Genomic DNA, 17,453 nt, shown 5'->3' with positions numbered 1-17,453 from the left:
ATGAGAAAAACAGAGGGTTTCTACTTTCTGTTTTTCTTTCTTTTTGCTGCCGAGAGGAAGGAAGAGAGACGTTTGGAAATGTACCCTCAAAATGTATTTCCAGTTACTTCTCCTGTCCAGAGGGCAGCAGGTGTGTGTGTGTGTGTGTGTGTGTGGGGGGGGGGGGGGGGGGGGGGGGGGGAGCAACACAATGAAGGGGATCAAAAGCAGCAGCAGTGGAGGGAACAGTGTGTACCTGTTAGCAAGCCAAGCAGACACAGACAGGTTCATTCAGCCAGCATTCATTATGTCAGCATCTTTTTTGTGTCTTTTCTCCTCCTTTCCTTTCCCTCCTCCACCATCATCATCATCATCATCATCATCATCATCATCATCATCAGCAGCAGCAGCAGCAGCTCAGCACCAACACCCACGTGTTCATTTCCCCCCTCCGTGCCGTCACGCTATCTCTCGGCGGTTAAAATGCACAGCGTGTCCGACACAAACCAGCCGCCATTGAATGTCACCGGAGCAACCAAACAACAGAATTAATGCAGGGAGGGAGAAAGAGAAGAGAGGAAAGAAAGGGCTTCTTTGTTTTCAGGTTGTCGGGGGCTGGGCTTTAACGGTGCAATGAAGTGGTTGGAAACGGAGTGAAACAAGAAAAACAAGAGTGGAGGATGAGGGCAGACTGTCTGGTCGGTCCAGAACTGAAAAACACAAATACTGCCAGATGATTGGCTCCCTGCTGGGGCGCACACAGGAAGTCTTGTTGTTTACAGATTCACTATGAACAACAGTTTAAAGGGTCTTCAAATATGTTTTATTATTAGTTATATTCACAGACAGCACAGCTGTTTATCACACACATACAGACACATTGCCGGGGATTAATTCATTTCTTCTTTAGTTTGTCTATACATAAAAACACGATTCCAAAAATATAATCTTAAGCTGGAATTTGCCTATTGATTTTCAAAAGGGGACCACCATCTGTTTCCAAGACCAAACGGGGGTCTTAAACTTTTCATGCTTCTTCCAACCCAGTGGTAACTTAAGGTTGTTTTCTTTTCTTTTTTTTTCATACAGCTGCTCCTCAAATGCAGCCACGTCTCTTCTAATAGTGTCCCTGGCTGAGGATTTCCAATCCAGAAAACACAAATAATGGAAGAGAAATAGTCCAGACCTGTCAAACAGTGACTCCTGGCCATCACATTGCCTCGGATTTCATAGAAACAGAAAAGCAGCAGTGCAAAAAAAAACATGTTTCCCCGTCACTTCGCGAGCACAGCGGCCAAGTCACCCTCTCAACTTGTTAAAAGTAAAAGTATAGTCTGGAGACCGAGTCCTTTTGGCAAATCCATGCCCTGTGTGTGTGTGTGTGTGTGTGTGTGTGTGTGTGTGTGTGTGTGTGTGTGTGTGTGTGTGTGTGTGTGTGTGTGTGTGTGTGTGTGTGTGTGTGTGTGTGTGTGTGTGTGTGTGTGTGTGTGTGTGTCTTCAAGTGAAGTGGCTGGCTCTAACCACAGTGTGGCTTGGGACGCCAATTATGGGTTTGTCCATACAAACACTCACTCTCTCTGTCTCTCTCTCTTTCTTAAACACACACACACACACACACACACACACACACACACACACACACACACACACACACACACACACACACACACACACACACACACACACACACACACATAGAGGGTGGCCGTACGATTGTGGCGCTCTGTGTTGTAAGACGCAGCCATAATGCAGTTTTCTCAAAGTTGTGAGCTAATCCACTTTTTGTCCATAGATGGAGGAAAAAATAAAAAAAGTAAACTGCCAGAAGAGACTTCGTGTGAAATAATTGGTCGTTCAGATCCCATCGATTCTCTTTACCTTCCGTCTGTGATTCTGGAACTGATAAAAAAAAAACAAAGCACAATGTCAAATATCTCCCAAGTTGTCATAAATGATATCGGGCGATCTCAGTGCCAGATTTGGATTTGCACGGTTCTGTTTGGATACTGTGCTGTACAGATCCATTGTCCCTCCTTTGCCTCCTCCACCGCCCCACCCGTTGTTGTTATTGTTCAGGTTACTGCCGGGACCACCATGCTTGCCAGGGGGAAGAGGCACCGGTTCCTTCCGGGTGAAAATGCCCCTCCCCATCCTAGTGGCGTTGACGGGCTTTGGCCACCGCGGCACCGGCGGCTGCGGAATGCCGCGGCCCTTGCCTGGCTGCGGAGGAGAGTACTTTTGATGGTCCAACGGTTTCCCCCGAGATGGGGTGCTGTATTCGTCACCAAGATCCTCTTCCTGTCTCCAGTGGTTGTGGGGCTCCAGGCGGGCCTCGTCGTAAATACTCATGGCCAGGCCGGAGGGCATGGCGGCGTTTCCTTTGGCGCAACCTTCTGGCTCATCGTAAATGTGATCCTGTAAAGGAGCGGCGGGCGATGAAGCGCCCTCCGCTCGACCTCCTGGGGCTCGCCTGTTAGGCGTCGCCCCCCTGCCTCCCCCCGCAGCGTCGTTCAGACCCAGTGCAGCTGCTTTCTGGCTCAGCTCCAGGCTGATCTGGTCATACACGTGCGAGTACAGGTCGGGGTGCTTCCTGTGGTTGTTGCCTGCGTGGTGATGGTCTCCCTGGAGGGTCGCCGCGCAGGCGTCGTCCCCGACTGGCCGGAGGCGCGGAGTCGGCACTGGGACGTTGCTGGTTTGGTTCTGACTCTTGAGAGTGTCCACTGGATCTGAATAGAGGCTGTCGGCGCTGTGTGGAGGCAGGCGGACTGAATCTACCGGCTCTGAATAAAGACCCGCGTGCTCGTCAGCAGTGGAGACGCCTTTCCTGCTTGTCCCTCCTCCTCCTCCTCCTCCTCCGCCCAAAACCCCCAACATCGCTGGAGGTTCTGGTAAACTCCTCCCTTTGTGTCCAGATGTGCCACCTTGCCCCTTTAATCCATCTCCGCCCTCCCGCCTTCCGAGCACGCCATCAGCGGAGCCGGGTTTGCTGCCTCCCGAATCCCCGTCCGCCTCCCGGCTGCTGGAGCTGCTGCTGTCACCGCTGACTCCCGTCGGGCCTCCGGAAGAAGTGCTGCGTGCGTGCTGTTGCAACGTGGAACCGTCCGGGTCAAAGCTCATGGGGCTGCTGACGTGGTGGTCCTCAACCAGGGCCTTCTGTGACTGGATGGCCTGGTCCACCAGTGTGAAGATCTCGTTGCCTTGCTTGGTCTCAAAGGTGAAGTTGCCGGGGCCTGAGTCACAGCGTCGGCCGGCCTCGAATGAAAACATCACCTGAAGAGAGAAAACAAAAGAATTGAAAATGTGTTTTTGGCACCAGGTCTGGTAAATAAAATTTTTTATACTACAAAAATCCTCACTTCCTCTTTCCACTGAACGTCAGTTTTCTGTTTCCTGATTGACTCTTTTTTTTACGATCTTTGCTCTAAAAACTTCCCATCTCAAAAAGTTTAAACCCAACAATGCCTCTTAACAGTATTTATTGGTAAATGTGACACTGTCATAAAAATGACACATAATACTGACTTTTTGCAATTAACTTTTAACTTGAGTAGTTTTCACATATTAAAATCAGATTTGAATTAGACTGATGACTGGGTGACGATAATTCAGACCGACTTGCAGACTGACAAGAGCAAATTGTCCTTTTTTAAACCTTTGACATTTGAGCTCTTCTCTTTGCTATTGCAATTGTTTTCATTTAAGTTGCTGCACTGTAAAGGAAAATTATTTGGATGAGACAAGTTTTCAAACTGCTAACTGCTTCAGGATCTGCAAATGTAGCCCAGGAACCTTTTTATTTATACGATGTGCATGCAACACTTCCAGCTGTTGATTTTTATTTGCATGGGGGTGAAAGTGGCAAAAGGAACAGACTTTTTACCATGGGACTGGACTCTTTTTTTTAAATAAATGATAATCATTCCGTTATAAATGTTATTTGTTTGACATTATATCTTGAACATGGAAAGAAATTATGACTATTTTCATTTTCCATGTACATGTCTGAGCTTATATTGGTTTTCACACATTGAGAAATAAACATCATATGCACACCAACTAGAAAAAACTCTTTAAAGGTCATGTGTCAGTTTTAGTTCCTTAAGTCGAGCTTTGAAACATCACAGTGACACAGAAACAGCCACAATCTCTTGAGCTAAATATACTTGGACACCATTGGGGCTTCGACCACATGAACACACACATACACACACACTGTTGCTGTGTGAACTTCCTATGTGTGATCAGTCGCGCAGCTTGAGATTAAATCAGACTAGTGAGCACTTCCTCTCCACATACTTGTAAACTGCTAAACTCCACAGGTGATAAGCATGAGCAGTTAAAACAAACAAAAAACTAAATTCACTCACCCTGTCCCTCCCGTATCTCCTCAGCAGCTTATAAGGCCACACCAGAATTTTCCTCTTGGTCTTTGGCTCCCTTAAAATCAGGACGTCTCTCTCGGCTTTCAGCCAGTAGTTTCCTGCCAGCCCGCAGCGGTCCGAAGCCTCGGTGCGTTGAATGCTCACCCAGAACTCGTTTACTGGAGAAGAAGAGGTTTTTCATGTTGGTAAAGACTTCTTCTAGAATGGCGCTCATGTACTCTGCTTAACGTTAGTGTACTCACCCTCCTCCCTGGAATAGTAGATGAGGTTTTCAGACATTTGCAGGTCCTGAGGTCCTCCATTGGAGTCTGCAGTGCCGCAGCCGCCGCCGCCGCTGCCTCCACCCTGCAGATCACACCAAATTGAATTTGTCATTATGATTTCCTGCTCGATTCAGCTTTTTTGTTTTATGTACTGTATGTATGGAAAGATGAGGAATTGTGGACTTTCCAGTAGTACCCGTGGAAGAACTGAGTGAGTAAATAGTTATTGAAATGAAAGAAGAAAAGAGTTTGAGAGACTGAAGGTTCAACTGAGAGGAAAGGGGATGAATTTGTCCTAATGGAAACTCCCTCCGGCTTCCTCTCTACAAATCTGTGTCATGATCATGTTTGTATATGTGTATGGAAGTGCACACAATGGAAGTTTTGGACCGCACAGACCCTCCAGGGGCTTGTGGGAATAGTTGGACGACTCGCACATAAAAAGAATTTGGCATCAACCGCATCATTCTGTAAATTTGAAGCAGCAGTTGTCGAGCTTTTTGGTTTGTTCTATGTAAATAAAAGTCGTTGTTTTCAGGCTTGAAGACCAGAGAACAGAGAGTCATGTGGCCAAAAATATCTAGTAGAACATAAGGCCAAAAAGATTTAGGACATGTAAACCTTTTAAAGTTATGAAGTAACCTATACAATCACATACTGCCATCTCTAGACCCTGGAGCAGACATTCTCAGTGTGGGAGAATGGAGAGGGATTCATCCCAACACTTCACAGCTAATGTGCTTAAGGTAATAGAGTACTGGTCCTGCGGCAGATACCTGAAACGCGATGTCACACATGGTGACCATCCACTCCTTGGCAGCGTGCCTTTCTGCCGCGAACACGTGCGTCTTGTCGTTTGTCTCCACACAAAATGCTGCCATGTTTTCTTTGGGGCAGCTCTCTGTGAGAGCGGGCAGAATGGAAATGCACTCAGACAGGCGGATGATCTTCTTGTCCAGCTTCCTGGTCTTCTCATTGGCCAGGCTTCCCGAGCCGCCGGCGGCCCCGCCTCCTCCGCCCGAAGGTGAGTCGAAGAACTCGAGGCGCGCGATGCCATTCTGACTGGCGGGGTAGAGGACGAACCAGTTCTTCTTCCATTTCTGATGATGGAAAACAGGAAGTGTTACTTGGGCTTTCTTCCGCATTATACCTCAAGGATACACATTATTATTACTGGAAAACTTTTTTTAAAAAGCACTGTTGTTTTGGTTTCACAATAGGCAACGGCAATCAGTTTATTCAGCATCAAACTCAAACTCAAACTCGGCTAATTCCAGCTGCAGCTTGTTTGTCGTGACCAGACAAACCCTCACATATTCACCCAAAGAGTTGAAAAGACGTTAGACTTTCTCTAGTGCAGGGGTGTCAAACTCCTTTTAATTCAGGCTTCACATACTGTGCTATTTGATCTCAACTAAACCACTTCATGATAAAGTGAGCATCATGAACAGAGAGAAATCCATTTCCTTCAATTCTAGTACACATTGAAAACTCTCACGTTCACTTTCTTCGTAAGCTCAATGAAATTTCTAAACTGCTTCATATGGAGTTGAGACAGTTATGGAACACTTTTTTGTGCTACACACACCGTCTCATTAACATACGCTAAAGAGGGGAGAAAGAGATCTTCATGTGGCTTAGTTAAGCAGCATTAAGGGGCAAAAGGATGTACAGAGTAAACCACACATATTAAAAACTGACGATGACAGAAAAGGGGAAAAATGTGAACAATCCGAGCTCCGCAAAAAATCTGAGTCAAAAATGTGTGCATGTGGTGATAAATCCAATGTGGTCTTGGATTTGCGGCAGATATCATTGTTTCCTCTCCATTCAATCTGCAGCCGTGGGCCTAAACAGTCTCAGCGTTAGTCATCGCTGCTTGTACAGGAGAGAAATGTCCTGCTCTAGTTTTGGGGTTTTTCTACGTCTGTCCAGATTAGCATGATCATAATGTGTTGTGCCCTGTGACACCCTGCCCAGGGCGTCCCCTGCCCTCACCTACAGAAGTTGGGATCCAGCACCCCGTGACCCTGAACTGGAAAAAGCGGTAAAGAAGATGGATGGATGGATAATATGTTGTATAAGATGGTGAGCATACGCATTCTTCGAGGCTTTGTCAGTGTCGTGAAATAACAAAACTGACAATAGGTCCTAAAAGTGCCTCCGTGTCAGTATCTCTGTTTGACAACAGGTTAAGAGAGTGTCAAATGAGTAGGTCATTGTGGGGCAGAGCCCTGTAAAGACTAAAAATAGAGTTAAAAACTAGGTGACGGGTTTATTGTTTCTCCCTGCAGACAGCAGTGAGGAAGTAACAGCTCACAATGATCTCTTCCTTTACGAGGACAAACTATGTGACATTTAACAATGAGGAGCGCAGCAGGTGTGCAATGGCCGACGTGTTCGATACGAACAATTCACATCACGACATGCTCTGAATATCAAACTATGATTAAACATATATGGGTTTTTTTTTTTTATCCAGTCATCCTGTATTTGCCTCCAGAAAGACATTAGTAGGAATTTCTGTCCCATCACATTATGCCTCATCATAGTTACATTCTCCACTGTGTGTGTGTGTGTATGTGTTTCTGTGTGTGTGCTTCCCCTACATTCACTGAGCAACAAGCGGAGCTTATGACAGGAAGGTCGGCAGTATTAAAATATTGCAACCAGCGGGGAAAGTCCAGCAAACAGTGATGAACTGGGAACACACATTCCCATGCTGAGTTCTTCACACACTTACTGACCTTTACTGATCAAAATTTTTAGTTAAAACTAAATAAGTAAATCATCAAGTAAGTGTGTTTAAATGCCTGATTGTCATTTAACTCATGTATTTGGTGATGAGTATTCAAAAACTCATTCAAATATGATAACTGAAAATTAGTGTTTGACGACAGTTCCCAGTTTAGTTTTGTTTAAATGTAGTAGTTACTACATTTGCTACTAAATGAAAACCCACATGCACTCATACCGGTATTCTAAGCACTGATTAGGCTCAGCCAAAGTTACACCAGTTAGTTGGGCGTGTTACACATGTTCTTCTGGTCTATTTTAGTGACTCAGACATCATTAACGTCCAATAATTTCATGCACAATTATGAGCATGAAGAAGCAGCAGAGATAAACTATCAACATGCAGACAGCTCCAAGAAAGGGACGCTAAGGTTTATTTAAAAGCCATGGATATTGTACTGTGGAAAAATAAAGCCAACAGGGCAGAGAGAGACAGCAGCAGATAGCAAGCTGTGATTGTGGTTTTATACGAGAATTACACTTTTTATTGGTTGAGTGCAAATTAACACAAACGTTTTACCGCATCTTCCCGTATTTTCTACACTGTCGCCGGTTTTCCCTCCTTTAAACCGTGAACATTTAATTGTGCATTTCCAGGTCACGTGCTTCCAGTTACGCTGGCGAGCCCGGGTTCACTGGAACTGGTGTCATTAAAGAAAATAGAAAACAGTTGTGAGGCGGCGAGCCGACTTTGGGCGAAGGCGGGTTACACCCTGGACAGATCATCGGTCCATCGCAGGGCAAACACACTCATAGACTCACCAACTCACCTCAAATACATGTAATAAAACACACACGTGTCCAGTAACTTCATGCAGGTAATCAATCACTGACCTGTGATAAGTTGTGATATTTGAGTAGCATTGAGACCATGTTGTTCTTCCTGTCATTCAGCCACGTTAGGAGACATGCGGGTGCTTTTAATAAAGTTTATGAAGGCTTCATTCTGTTTCATTGTTGCAGGAAGCTGTGATGGTGAGCCAGTGTGCGCATAAACGGGACCGTAAAACCCAAGCAGCTCAAAGTGTTATCATCAGTTCAGTTACTAACACCTCTACTCTTCCTGTGCATGTGCAAAAGGCTGCGGTCAAACACCCAGTGAAAAGTATGATGCGTAAAATAACTGTAAAAGCAGACATATAAAATGGTATCTATTGGTAGCGATAGAAATCAAGACAATTAGACTGCATTAACTTCTTCTTTTATACATGTATCTGATGCACAGCAGATTGTTTGTATTCAGGCCTTTAATCCTCGCAACCAGTGAGGCAGGAAGAATTTTAGAAGGTCATAATTTGACAGGAAATACAAAAACACACCTTTTTCTAAATGGTTTCTTTGGACCTTGAAATGTCAAACAACAGCACATTTTGTGTGTCTTCAACTCAGAAAAACCAGCTGCTTCAATTACAGAATACTAAAGAGACGTTACCTCATCACGCTGAACTAATCCGCCTTCACCGCATCGTTGTGTTTATTCTCCTGCAGTCAATTCTACCTAACTGGTGCAGTCGTAACTTTATTTTATTTCCAAAGAACCCATGAAGAGGAAAGACTTTATTACACATGGCCGATTTTGCTTTTAGCCTCTAGAAAATTAAAAACATGATATTTAGTTGCGAAGATTCATCAGAAGAAAACATGTACGTGTTGCATACTTTTGCTGAATTTTCTTCACGATATAACCTGCTGAGTTAGTTTAACATTTGAGGACACTGGTTGCCTTAAATTGTTTGGGTAAAGAAGCAATATAAATATAAGTAATGATTTGAGTGCAGGTAACTTGAGAATTAATTATTACAACTTCAGTAAATCAAGTACACTGTTTGTATTTATTGTATTATTTGGAGGATGATTAGGAATAACCAAGGTACAACATTCAACTTTTTTAATGATCAACAAAAATAAAATCTATGATTCATAAACTGAATGGAAATAAAAAATTATAATACTGTTTAACCATATTTTTCTGCCATAGTGCAGAAAGTCGACCTGAAGGATATAAAATAATGCTAAATTTAAGTGTAACATAAGTAATTTTGGGGCTGAATTGCATCAATGCAAATGCGTTTCCTATGTTATTATTTTTTGTTCATTTTTAACATTTAAATTATTCAAAAATGATTTATTTTATTATGGTGTTCTGTTTAATTCTATGTGGCAAAACTGCTATTTTTATTCATCTTGTGATCTATTGCACACGGTGATCCAATGGTGAGCGCTCTCACCTTACAGCATGGAGTTCACATATGAATCCCAACATCCAAAAACATGCATGTGAGGTTAATCGGTGACCCTGAATTGCCCCTATAGGTGTAATTATACTATATCATGTCCTCCTGTCTTTGTGGTAAAAAGAAGACCGTGCTGAGTGTGAATGTGAATGTGATCCATGAACACCTGACTGAGCCGGTCAAACGTCAGGCGCTACAGTCAGCTACAGGCGGTTGACAAGCTAATTAAAGGTTTTAAAATGCATCCAAAATGTTTGAAAAGTGTGATGACAGCAAGAGTGCAACCAACGAGGTAGGAAATCAGGAGATCTGTAGGAGGGATGAGTTGAGGACACTGCACACTGTGAACTGCACAGGAAACTGTATGAAACTGTGAAACATCTGAAAAGTTGCACTGTTGAGCATGTGTACAAACCCATGCCCACTTACTGGTATCTTTAAGTCTAAATAACTGTTGTTTATTCAATATGTTATCATCCTCATAATAGAAAATAAAAGGCATGTCTTCATAAGTACACGAAGTGAGGTGGAAAAAAATTTTCACATTCAGACTATAAACAAACTATCACACAACTATCGTACAGTAGTTTTATCACATGCATCATGCATCGTTGCCTTTCCTATTAAACAATACGTTGAATGTTGCACCGGCCGTAAGGCCGCCTGAGGTAAACACACGACTTGCAATTCGGGGCCGGAGCCAAATGTCGGTTTCATTGATATCTAGCTACACACACTCACCTGCACTCACCCAGTTTCATAAGTCAGCAGACACACACACACACACACACACACACACACACGCACACACATGTACACTCTACAGGCTGCAACTGCCAGAAAGGACAGGAAATGTGTGGGATTGTCATTACCCAGGATTCTCTGAGCTTCTTCTGCATCCAGGCGTGTCTCAGTATACGTGTGTGAAGATATATATGTGTTTGTGAATGTCCATCTGTTTGGGTTATAATTCCCCCCGGGGCGTTCTGGACCATCTGTAGCTGCACACACTGTGAACGGCCGTCCTAAGTTCAGCACAAGCGTGACATTGTTTGCTGTACATATGAACAGGGTGTGAAACTGTCAAAACTTTTGCAATCAGGGCGTGCGTGTGTGTGTGTGTGTGTGTTTGTGTGTGTGTGTGTGTGTGTGTGTGTGTGTGTGTGTGTGTGTGTGTGTGTGTGTGTGTGTGTGTGTGTGTGTGTGTGTGTGTGTGTGTGTGTGTGTGTGTAGGAGCTGGTCCATATAAGGCAACAGACCGTTATCAGCCGCTGGTACACCGAGTGGAAATTATGCAAATAAGATCCTGACAGAGACATACTTCCTCACTGGTGTCCGAGAACCAGACAGAAGCAGCTAAGATAGTGCGTGTTTCTCATCAGCGCACCAGCCTTTACTATCAAACTGTTTCTAAACGTTGACATCATTTCAAAAGTCAACAATTTTTGAAATGGTTTCTTACTACAACTTAATTTGGCATCTTTTTCAAACCTGCACTTTTGCTCACTGTACTTCACATACTAACAACAAATGTTGTTTAATGAGCATGTTTATTGGTAGGTATGTTCTATAAATGATGAGTGTGTTTCAGCTTTATTTAACAATGTATTACGACTAAAATGTGATGATTTTGGTCATAATGGTATTGGTAGAAACATCTTTTTAATTTTTTAACAACTAAGGAAAAAAGTCCTTTAGTCCGTCTAATGTGAATGTGATTTAACAAACAACTTTTTGAAAATGGCTACCAAGGTGGTACTTTTAGCAAATGTTCCGACTCTGTCTCTGTCGAAACAAGGGAAAATGTAACTTTCTGGAAAATCTTGGACTGCTGCTAGTTCTTCTGCACATCTGCGATAGATGGACAATAAGAATAATGTTTCCTCTTGTGATGTTCGAGAAAAGTCCGTTTGAAAATCTCGTCGCTGAACTGGATGAAGACCTTCCAAGTGAGCTGCTTCTTCGCTGCATTGTGTGGCGGTTCTCAAGAAGCGACGTGCTTTCCTGTTTGTTTGAACTTGTGAAATCAGTCAAGCTCTTCCTGGAAGAGAGGCATATGGTCAACCCCTCAGCTACATGACCCACAATGTCTTGACAACATTCTGCATCATCTGAATAGGATGAGTCTCGATCTGCAGGGGAAAATGAAGATGCCACAGAGGTTTGGAAAACTGTGCCCAAACGCAGATACCCCAAGAAGCTAATGTCAATGTTTGGATCCACCTATGTATGTGAATCAGTCTTCTCTTCGCTGAAACAAGTCAAATAACTTGAAAAGACTGCCAGTAAAAAAATTTAAATATAATGAATAGTTTTTAGCTGTATGCCAAAGGTTTCATGAGCTACTATAGTTATGTAAAAAAAAATGTATGTGGCTTTTTGCAATACTGCTGGATTAGGTTGTGTCTCTTTATGCTGAATGTTTACACACTGTACATAGTTTTTTGTTGAGTTTTTTTAATTGCACGACTCTTTGTTCTTTACCAGTGGACAGTGGAATAACAATTCCATTGTGGAGAGAACCATATTTTCACTTTTGCATATAACAATAATGTTGGACTTGACTCTGTTGCGTGCGTGCGGGCGTGCGTGCGCAGGCTGATACTGTGTGAGCAATGGTAAAAGTGACCCATGATGTCACTGCTCTGGCATCCATGCTATCTGTCAGGATGCTACGTCACTGAAGTCACCCAGTCAGGAACAGTGTGTGTGTGTGTGTGTGTGTGTGTGTGTGTGTGTGTGTGTGTGTGTGTGTGTGTGTGTGTGTGTGTGTGTGTGTGTGTGTGTGTGTGTGTGTGTGTGCCTTTTCTCATTAATGTGTGTTAAATGGAGACAGAAGGAAAACAAAGGCAGAGTGTGTGTTTTTATGTAAAAAGGAGTAAAAATAAAAATAGAAGTGTGTTGTGGAAAGAGAAAAGGCCCACAGTTTTGACCACAGGTCTGCTGCCCAAACCTCAATCGGCTGCTGTGTCCACAAAACAAAACACTGAAATAGAAACTTGCTAAATCAACAGAGCAAACCTGAAACAAGTTTGACGACCGCTCTGTCTCACACAACATGTTTTAAATGTATTCACGCTTAATAATGAAACGTGGTCTTGTCCTCAGAAAAGGGAAGCACTTGGCTTGCACAAATTATGAAGGTCCTAAAACCCGCGCAAAATGTGACATGGAACCTGGACTACAGGTCAAACTCTGAGCCTTTACTAGACTAGAGATCATAATTGGTAACTGGTGTTGTTTTTCTTCTCAACTAACGATTTTAAATAGGGGGGGGGGAAAGATCCCGAGAAAAAAAAAAGATCTACAGGGTGGTTTTGTTGTGTTTCTTAAAAAACGCAAACAATATAGTGGTTTACCAGGTGTCTTTCCAGGTATCTTGATTAATAAATAACCGTTTCTTAAACCAAATGTAGAAAATAGGCATCACATTTCTCTGCTGCAAATGGCCTGTTGGTAAAGCCACATTAAAGAGTTTAAAATGCAAAACGAATCTAATCACAAAACAAACGGGTAAAGCGCATGCTGTTCTAATTTGCATGATGGTAAAATTCAGCCGAACTCTATTTCAACGTAGCCTACAGGCGGTGATGAAGCCAAAATGAAAATACTAATTGGAAATACTGTGACGTAGCAAAAGCCTGTCGAACATCATCAGTCATTTCCATCTTTTCCAACGAATTGGCTCCCCTTATGACGTAGCAAACGGTTGTAGGAAAAGGCTCAATCGAACCAAGCGCAACAAGAAAGAGTTTACAAACACTGACAATCAATGTCTGATATGAATAGAGGTGAGTTAGCTGAAATAGAAAGAGCATCACAGAAAATAAAAAGATTAAAATAAGCAATTGACTTGGTTTGTTTAGTCCAAATAAGGCATCAACATCAAACAAAAAAAGTCCAGCTATGGTGCCTTCCTAAGTTCAAGAATCAACTTTGGGAGAAGAGTTAATAATAGTGCTAATCTATGCTGCGGCTGCTGACGAACGGAAATTAACTTCTCCTCTAAATATAAAAAAAGGAAAGTCCTAAAAAAATGTCTGAAATGTCAGTACATGATGTCTCTGTTTACTTAATTTAATTTAACATGTGCAGATAATTTCAAGTGATGATATAGGAGAAAAGAGCAACACCATGGAAGACACAAAGGGTGAGTTAAAAATGTGGTTTCGCTGACATTTTTGAGGCTTGAGGGCACATGGGATTAAGACATGTTTGTAATGAAACAATCTTTAGATCACAATACCAACATGAACCTGCATTGACTGCCAGGATCATTCAGCTCGACTGATTTTTCACTCTCCAGCTTAACAAGGCCTTGGCTGTGGAGTGTTTCAGGGCAGAAAAGCACCAACGCTGAATACACATGTGCCTTAAAAAAATAAACACATTCAGATCTGGCGAATTACATACTTCCAAGTCAAATTACTCCTACTAATTATAGATTAGGTTTGATTTACGTCTGTGAGACGCTGCTGTGATGAACAAATGAACAAAAAGAAGCTCCGACGCTAAGGAGCGTTAATCCATTCAGCAGGTGTCAGACGTGAGTCATTGTAGGGAGAAATATAGCCGCCTCAGGGAAAAGCGATTCTGCTTAAATCTCCTGGCCGAGTCCGTCTTTAGCGCTGATAAGGAAATGACTAAGGAGCCACGTCCGCCTCTGCAGGCACACAGCTGCCAACGTCAAAATGAAAGTGGGCTTCAAATTCCATTTGTGTTGCAGACAAGTAGATGCACATGCAGCCGTGGCTTCAACGGGTCATTAGATCCATCGCTTTTCTCGGCCCAACAAGTTTGAGCCACGTTTTGCATGACAACAAAGCGTTTTTACCCAATTTAACTCCTGACATGTCAACAACGCCTTCAAGTCTCGGCTGCGGTTCGAAAAACCAGTCCAACGTCCATGTCCCCAAAAATACCTGCCCTACTTGACACAAGGGCTGCGCTTCCGATTGGCTGAGGTTGAGATAAACTCAGACTTCAAGGAGCTACAAATGCCTTCATGCTTCAAGATTCTCATGCAGAGAAGGCAGAAGTGCTTTTGCTCCATGACATGTAAGGACAACGTCCAGAAAAAATCCAGATCATTGCGTTGAAATGCTTTTTTTTTTTTTTCTGTTGATCATCTATCCGTGAGAGAAAAGATGCATGTTGACCTTAAGCTGTATTATGATGTCATATATTGTGTTCTCTAAGCTTTTACTGCAACACCTGAGCCCTTCTTGTTTCAGCTGAAAGAACTTTTAACGAGTTTTTACAATGAACGCCTCACAAACCAAAGTCCAGGTCATACATAATGACTAACACAGCGAGGCATACATCCAAACACTGTTGGGTTGATATTTCCACCAAAATGATTTCAATGAGCTTATTCAGTTTGAATCGTTTTCTTTCAGGTGCTCCGCTACAGTACGTTACAATGATTTACATTTCAGGAAAAAAACAAATCTACCTTACAGTGGCGCTTTATGAAAAACCTCCAGTCATATCAGCTCTTGACTCCTCTGGGCCTCCATCACTCATTAACCAGAACCATTATCAAATACCAGTCATGGTCCCCATAACAGAATACATTTTTTTTTTCAATATTTTCCACGAAATATATTCTCCTTGGCCATTGTGTTTCGTTTCTTTGCTGATATAATTGAGCTGGGTTGACATTTACCTGCTGTTCACGCGGCTGCCAGTCAACGTTTGACAGATAGAAGGTGGCTAGTCAGTTTTATCAAACACGTTCACACCGACGAACCAACGGGAGTTATGATTGACGGGCTGCCAGGTGAGTATGAAAAAGACTAATAAGTTCTTGTAAAACGACACCAGCATCATTGACCAAACTTCACCCCCATTATATTAGACAGGATGGATAATACTGTTAGTTTGTAGGCATATTCACAAAACTACAAGGCACTGACTCTAGCTTTGTAATAACTTTGTATTATAATGCTGGGATCAATGCGTCTGTGTCACGAATGCAAATCCAGTGTATATGAAATGTAGCTGCAGCTTCATGTTTTGCATCTCCATTGCATGTTGCAATGGCCCTCGCCTCGCACGTCACAACACAGCAGTCTGAAAGAGAAATTGAGATGTTGCTCCCCTCTTGAGTCACTTTTTCCAGTCCTTGTGCATGTGTGTGTGTGCGTATGTGTGTGTGCATACGTCCACTGACAGCTCGGACAATTGCATAATTCACCCACCAAAACCTCACGGCCGTTTCAACACTTTCAGATGAACCGACGTCGGGCTTCCTGTTCTGCTCTTTTGGAGCCGCCGTGCTGTTTTTCTCGCTGTCAGGCTGCTTCTGTTCTCCACAAAGATAACACATCGGCTGGCTTGTTCACTTTCTGCTGAATGCAGCGTATAAAAGGCATTGAAAGTGTGTTTGGGGGTGTGTGTGAGTGAATGCTTATTGTGGAGTGGTGATTTCAGGGCAGGAAACGGGGCCAGAATGTTTTGTTGTTCCATGTCATATGACCACAGAGAGACAAAGACCCTCTTACAAATCCTGTACGACTGTCTGAGTCCTTATCGAGGGGCAAGGCACAGAAACAAACACACACACACACACACACACACACACACACACATAGAAGGGTTATCACTGACATCCTATCAGTGGCTGACTGTGACAGTCCTGAACCAGAAGTGCATCTTCCCGCTCTTCTTCTTTCTCTCTGTCTTGATTAAGGAAGCAGCTTTAATATGAGTCTTGTGTTTTAACGGAAACTATAAAGTTCAGCAGGGGCTGCTCAGCTGCAGGTTTACCCCAGGCCACCACATCAAAACAAGGCCAGATGAGTGAAGCAAACAGCCAGTGTGTGCAGGTACAGCAGGCTTGTCTTTTGAAGCCACTGGGACCCAGTGAGTGCTCTGTAATTACACCCTGTTTATTTGTCATGAGGTGAAACGCTCCCATCTGGTCTGAAGCCCAAAGTTGAAGCTGCTCACGTTTGAAATAAACGCTGACTGAGACGTATAACTTCACACTGATCCCAAACACAATAAAAAACAATACGCACTCATATTAATTTCTAAGTCAATAAACCTCACGTGCAGGCACAGGGAGATCATGCAAACTTCACACAGAAAGGCTTATAAGCCCCACTTATTATTATTATTATTATATGTGACTGTGAAATCGTATTTCCTCAAATGAAATCATGCCTGAATCAACCATGCAAGTGACTTTTCTTTGCGTTTTACTCACCTTTCCAAACTTCTGATGCTGCACATAAAGTTGTCCCTCCTTGATGTGGGTATCCATTCCCCCCTGAAAACACACAGGAGCCCTCCTCCCTCCACAGCGGTTTGGACTTGAACTTGACAGGAGTATAACTTCTTTCAGGGTATATTATTTCTCTTTTCTTTCCTCTCCCCCCCTCCTTCACTACTTCCCCCTCCTCTTACTTCCGCCCTCAGCCCTTAAAGTATATCTGTGGTGTGTCAAATCTCTCATGGTGTAAATGAGAAAAGGCTCCAAACACACTCTGTCCTGATAAAGCTCAGTAATGTCCGAACTGATGAAGTTTGTGGGTCGTCTCTCTCTCTCTCTCCCTCTCTCCCTCTCTCTCTCTCCCCTCACTACTGCAAAGTCAACTTCACACGACGCGCTTCCTCTCCGGATGTGCCTGTCAAAGTAAAACACTTGTGAACGCACAATCACATCATTGAATTGTACTGTACACAATTACAGTTATAGTTCGCTTGGTTTGTCTTTATTTGTTTGCATAAATTACAACAGTCCCAATGACATTTTGACATCTTTCGCAGGATAAAGCAGTACATATATATGG

General features: G+C 43.1%; 1 protein-coding gene across 1 annotated transcript; it reads right to left on the bottom strand.

Annotated features, from left to right (window-relative positions):
* Positions 1–849: 849 nt before the first annotated feature.
* On the bottom strand, positions 850–17,032 carry dok1b (docking protein 1b). The gene is made up of 5 exons (XM_080518732.1): positions 16,868–17,032; positions 5,401–5,724; positions 4,604–4,706; positions 4,347–4,519; positions 850–3,249 (listed from the first exon to the last, which is right to left on the bottom strand). The coding sequence occupies exons 1-5, from the start codon at positions 16,922–16,924 to the stop codon at positions 1,906–1,908; spliced, it is 2,001 nt and encodes a 666-aa protein (XP_080374858.1). The 5' UTR covers positions 16,925–17,032; the 3' UTR covers positions 850–1,905.
* Between the last annotated feature and the right edge of the window lie 421 nt (positions 17,033–17,453).

The sequence above is a fragment of the Blennius ocellaris genome, assembly GCF_963422515.1.
Source record: "Blennius ocellaris genome assembly, chromosome: 23".
Classification (NCBI taxonomy): domain Eukaryota; kingdom Metazoa; phylum Chordata; class Actinopteri; order Blenniiformes; family Blenniidae; genus Blennius; species Blennius ocellaris.
This window is presented reverse-complemented; position numbering and strand designations above follow the sequence as displayed.

Coding starts and splice junctions, on each gene's coding strand:
- dok1b (XM_080518732.1), bottom strand. CDS start 16,924: ATGGATACCCACATCAAGGAGGGACAACTTTATGTGCAGCATCAGAAG. Junction 5,725..16,867: donor AGCATCAGAAGTTTGGAAAG/GTGAGTAAAACG, acceptor TTCCATCATCAG/AAATGGAAGAAGAACTGGTT. Junction 4,707..5,400: donor TGTGTGACATCGCGTTTCAG/GTATCTGCCGCA, acceptor TGTGATCTGCAG/GGTGGAGGCAGCGGCGGCGG.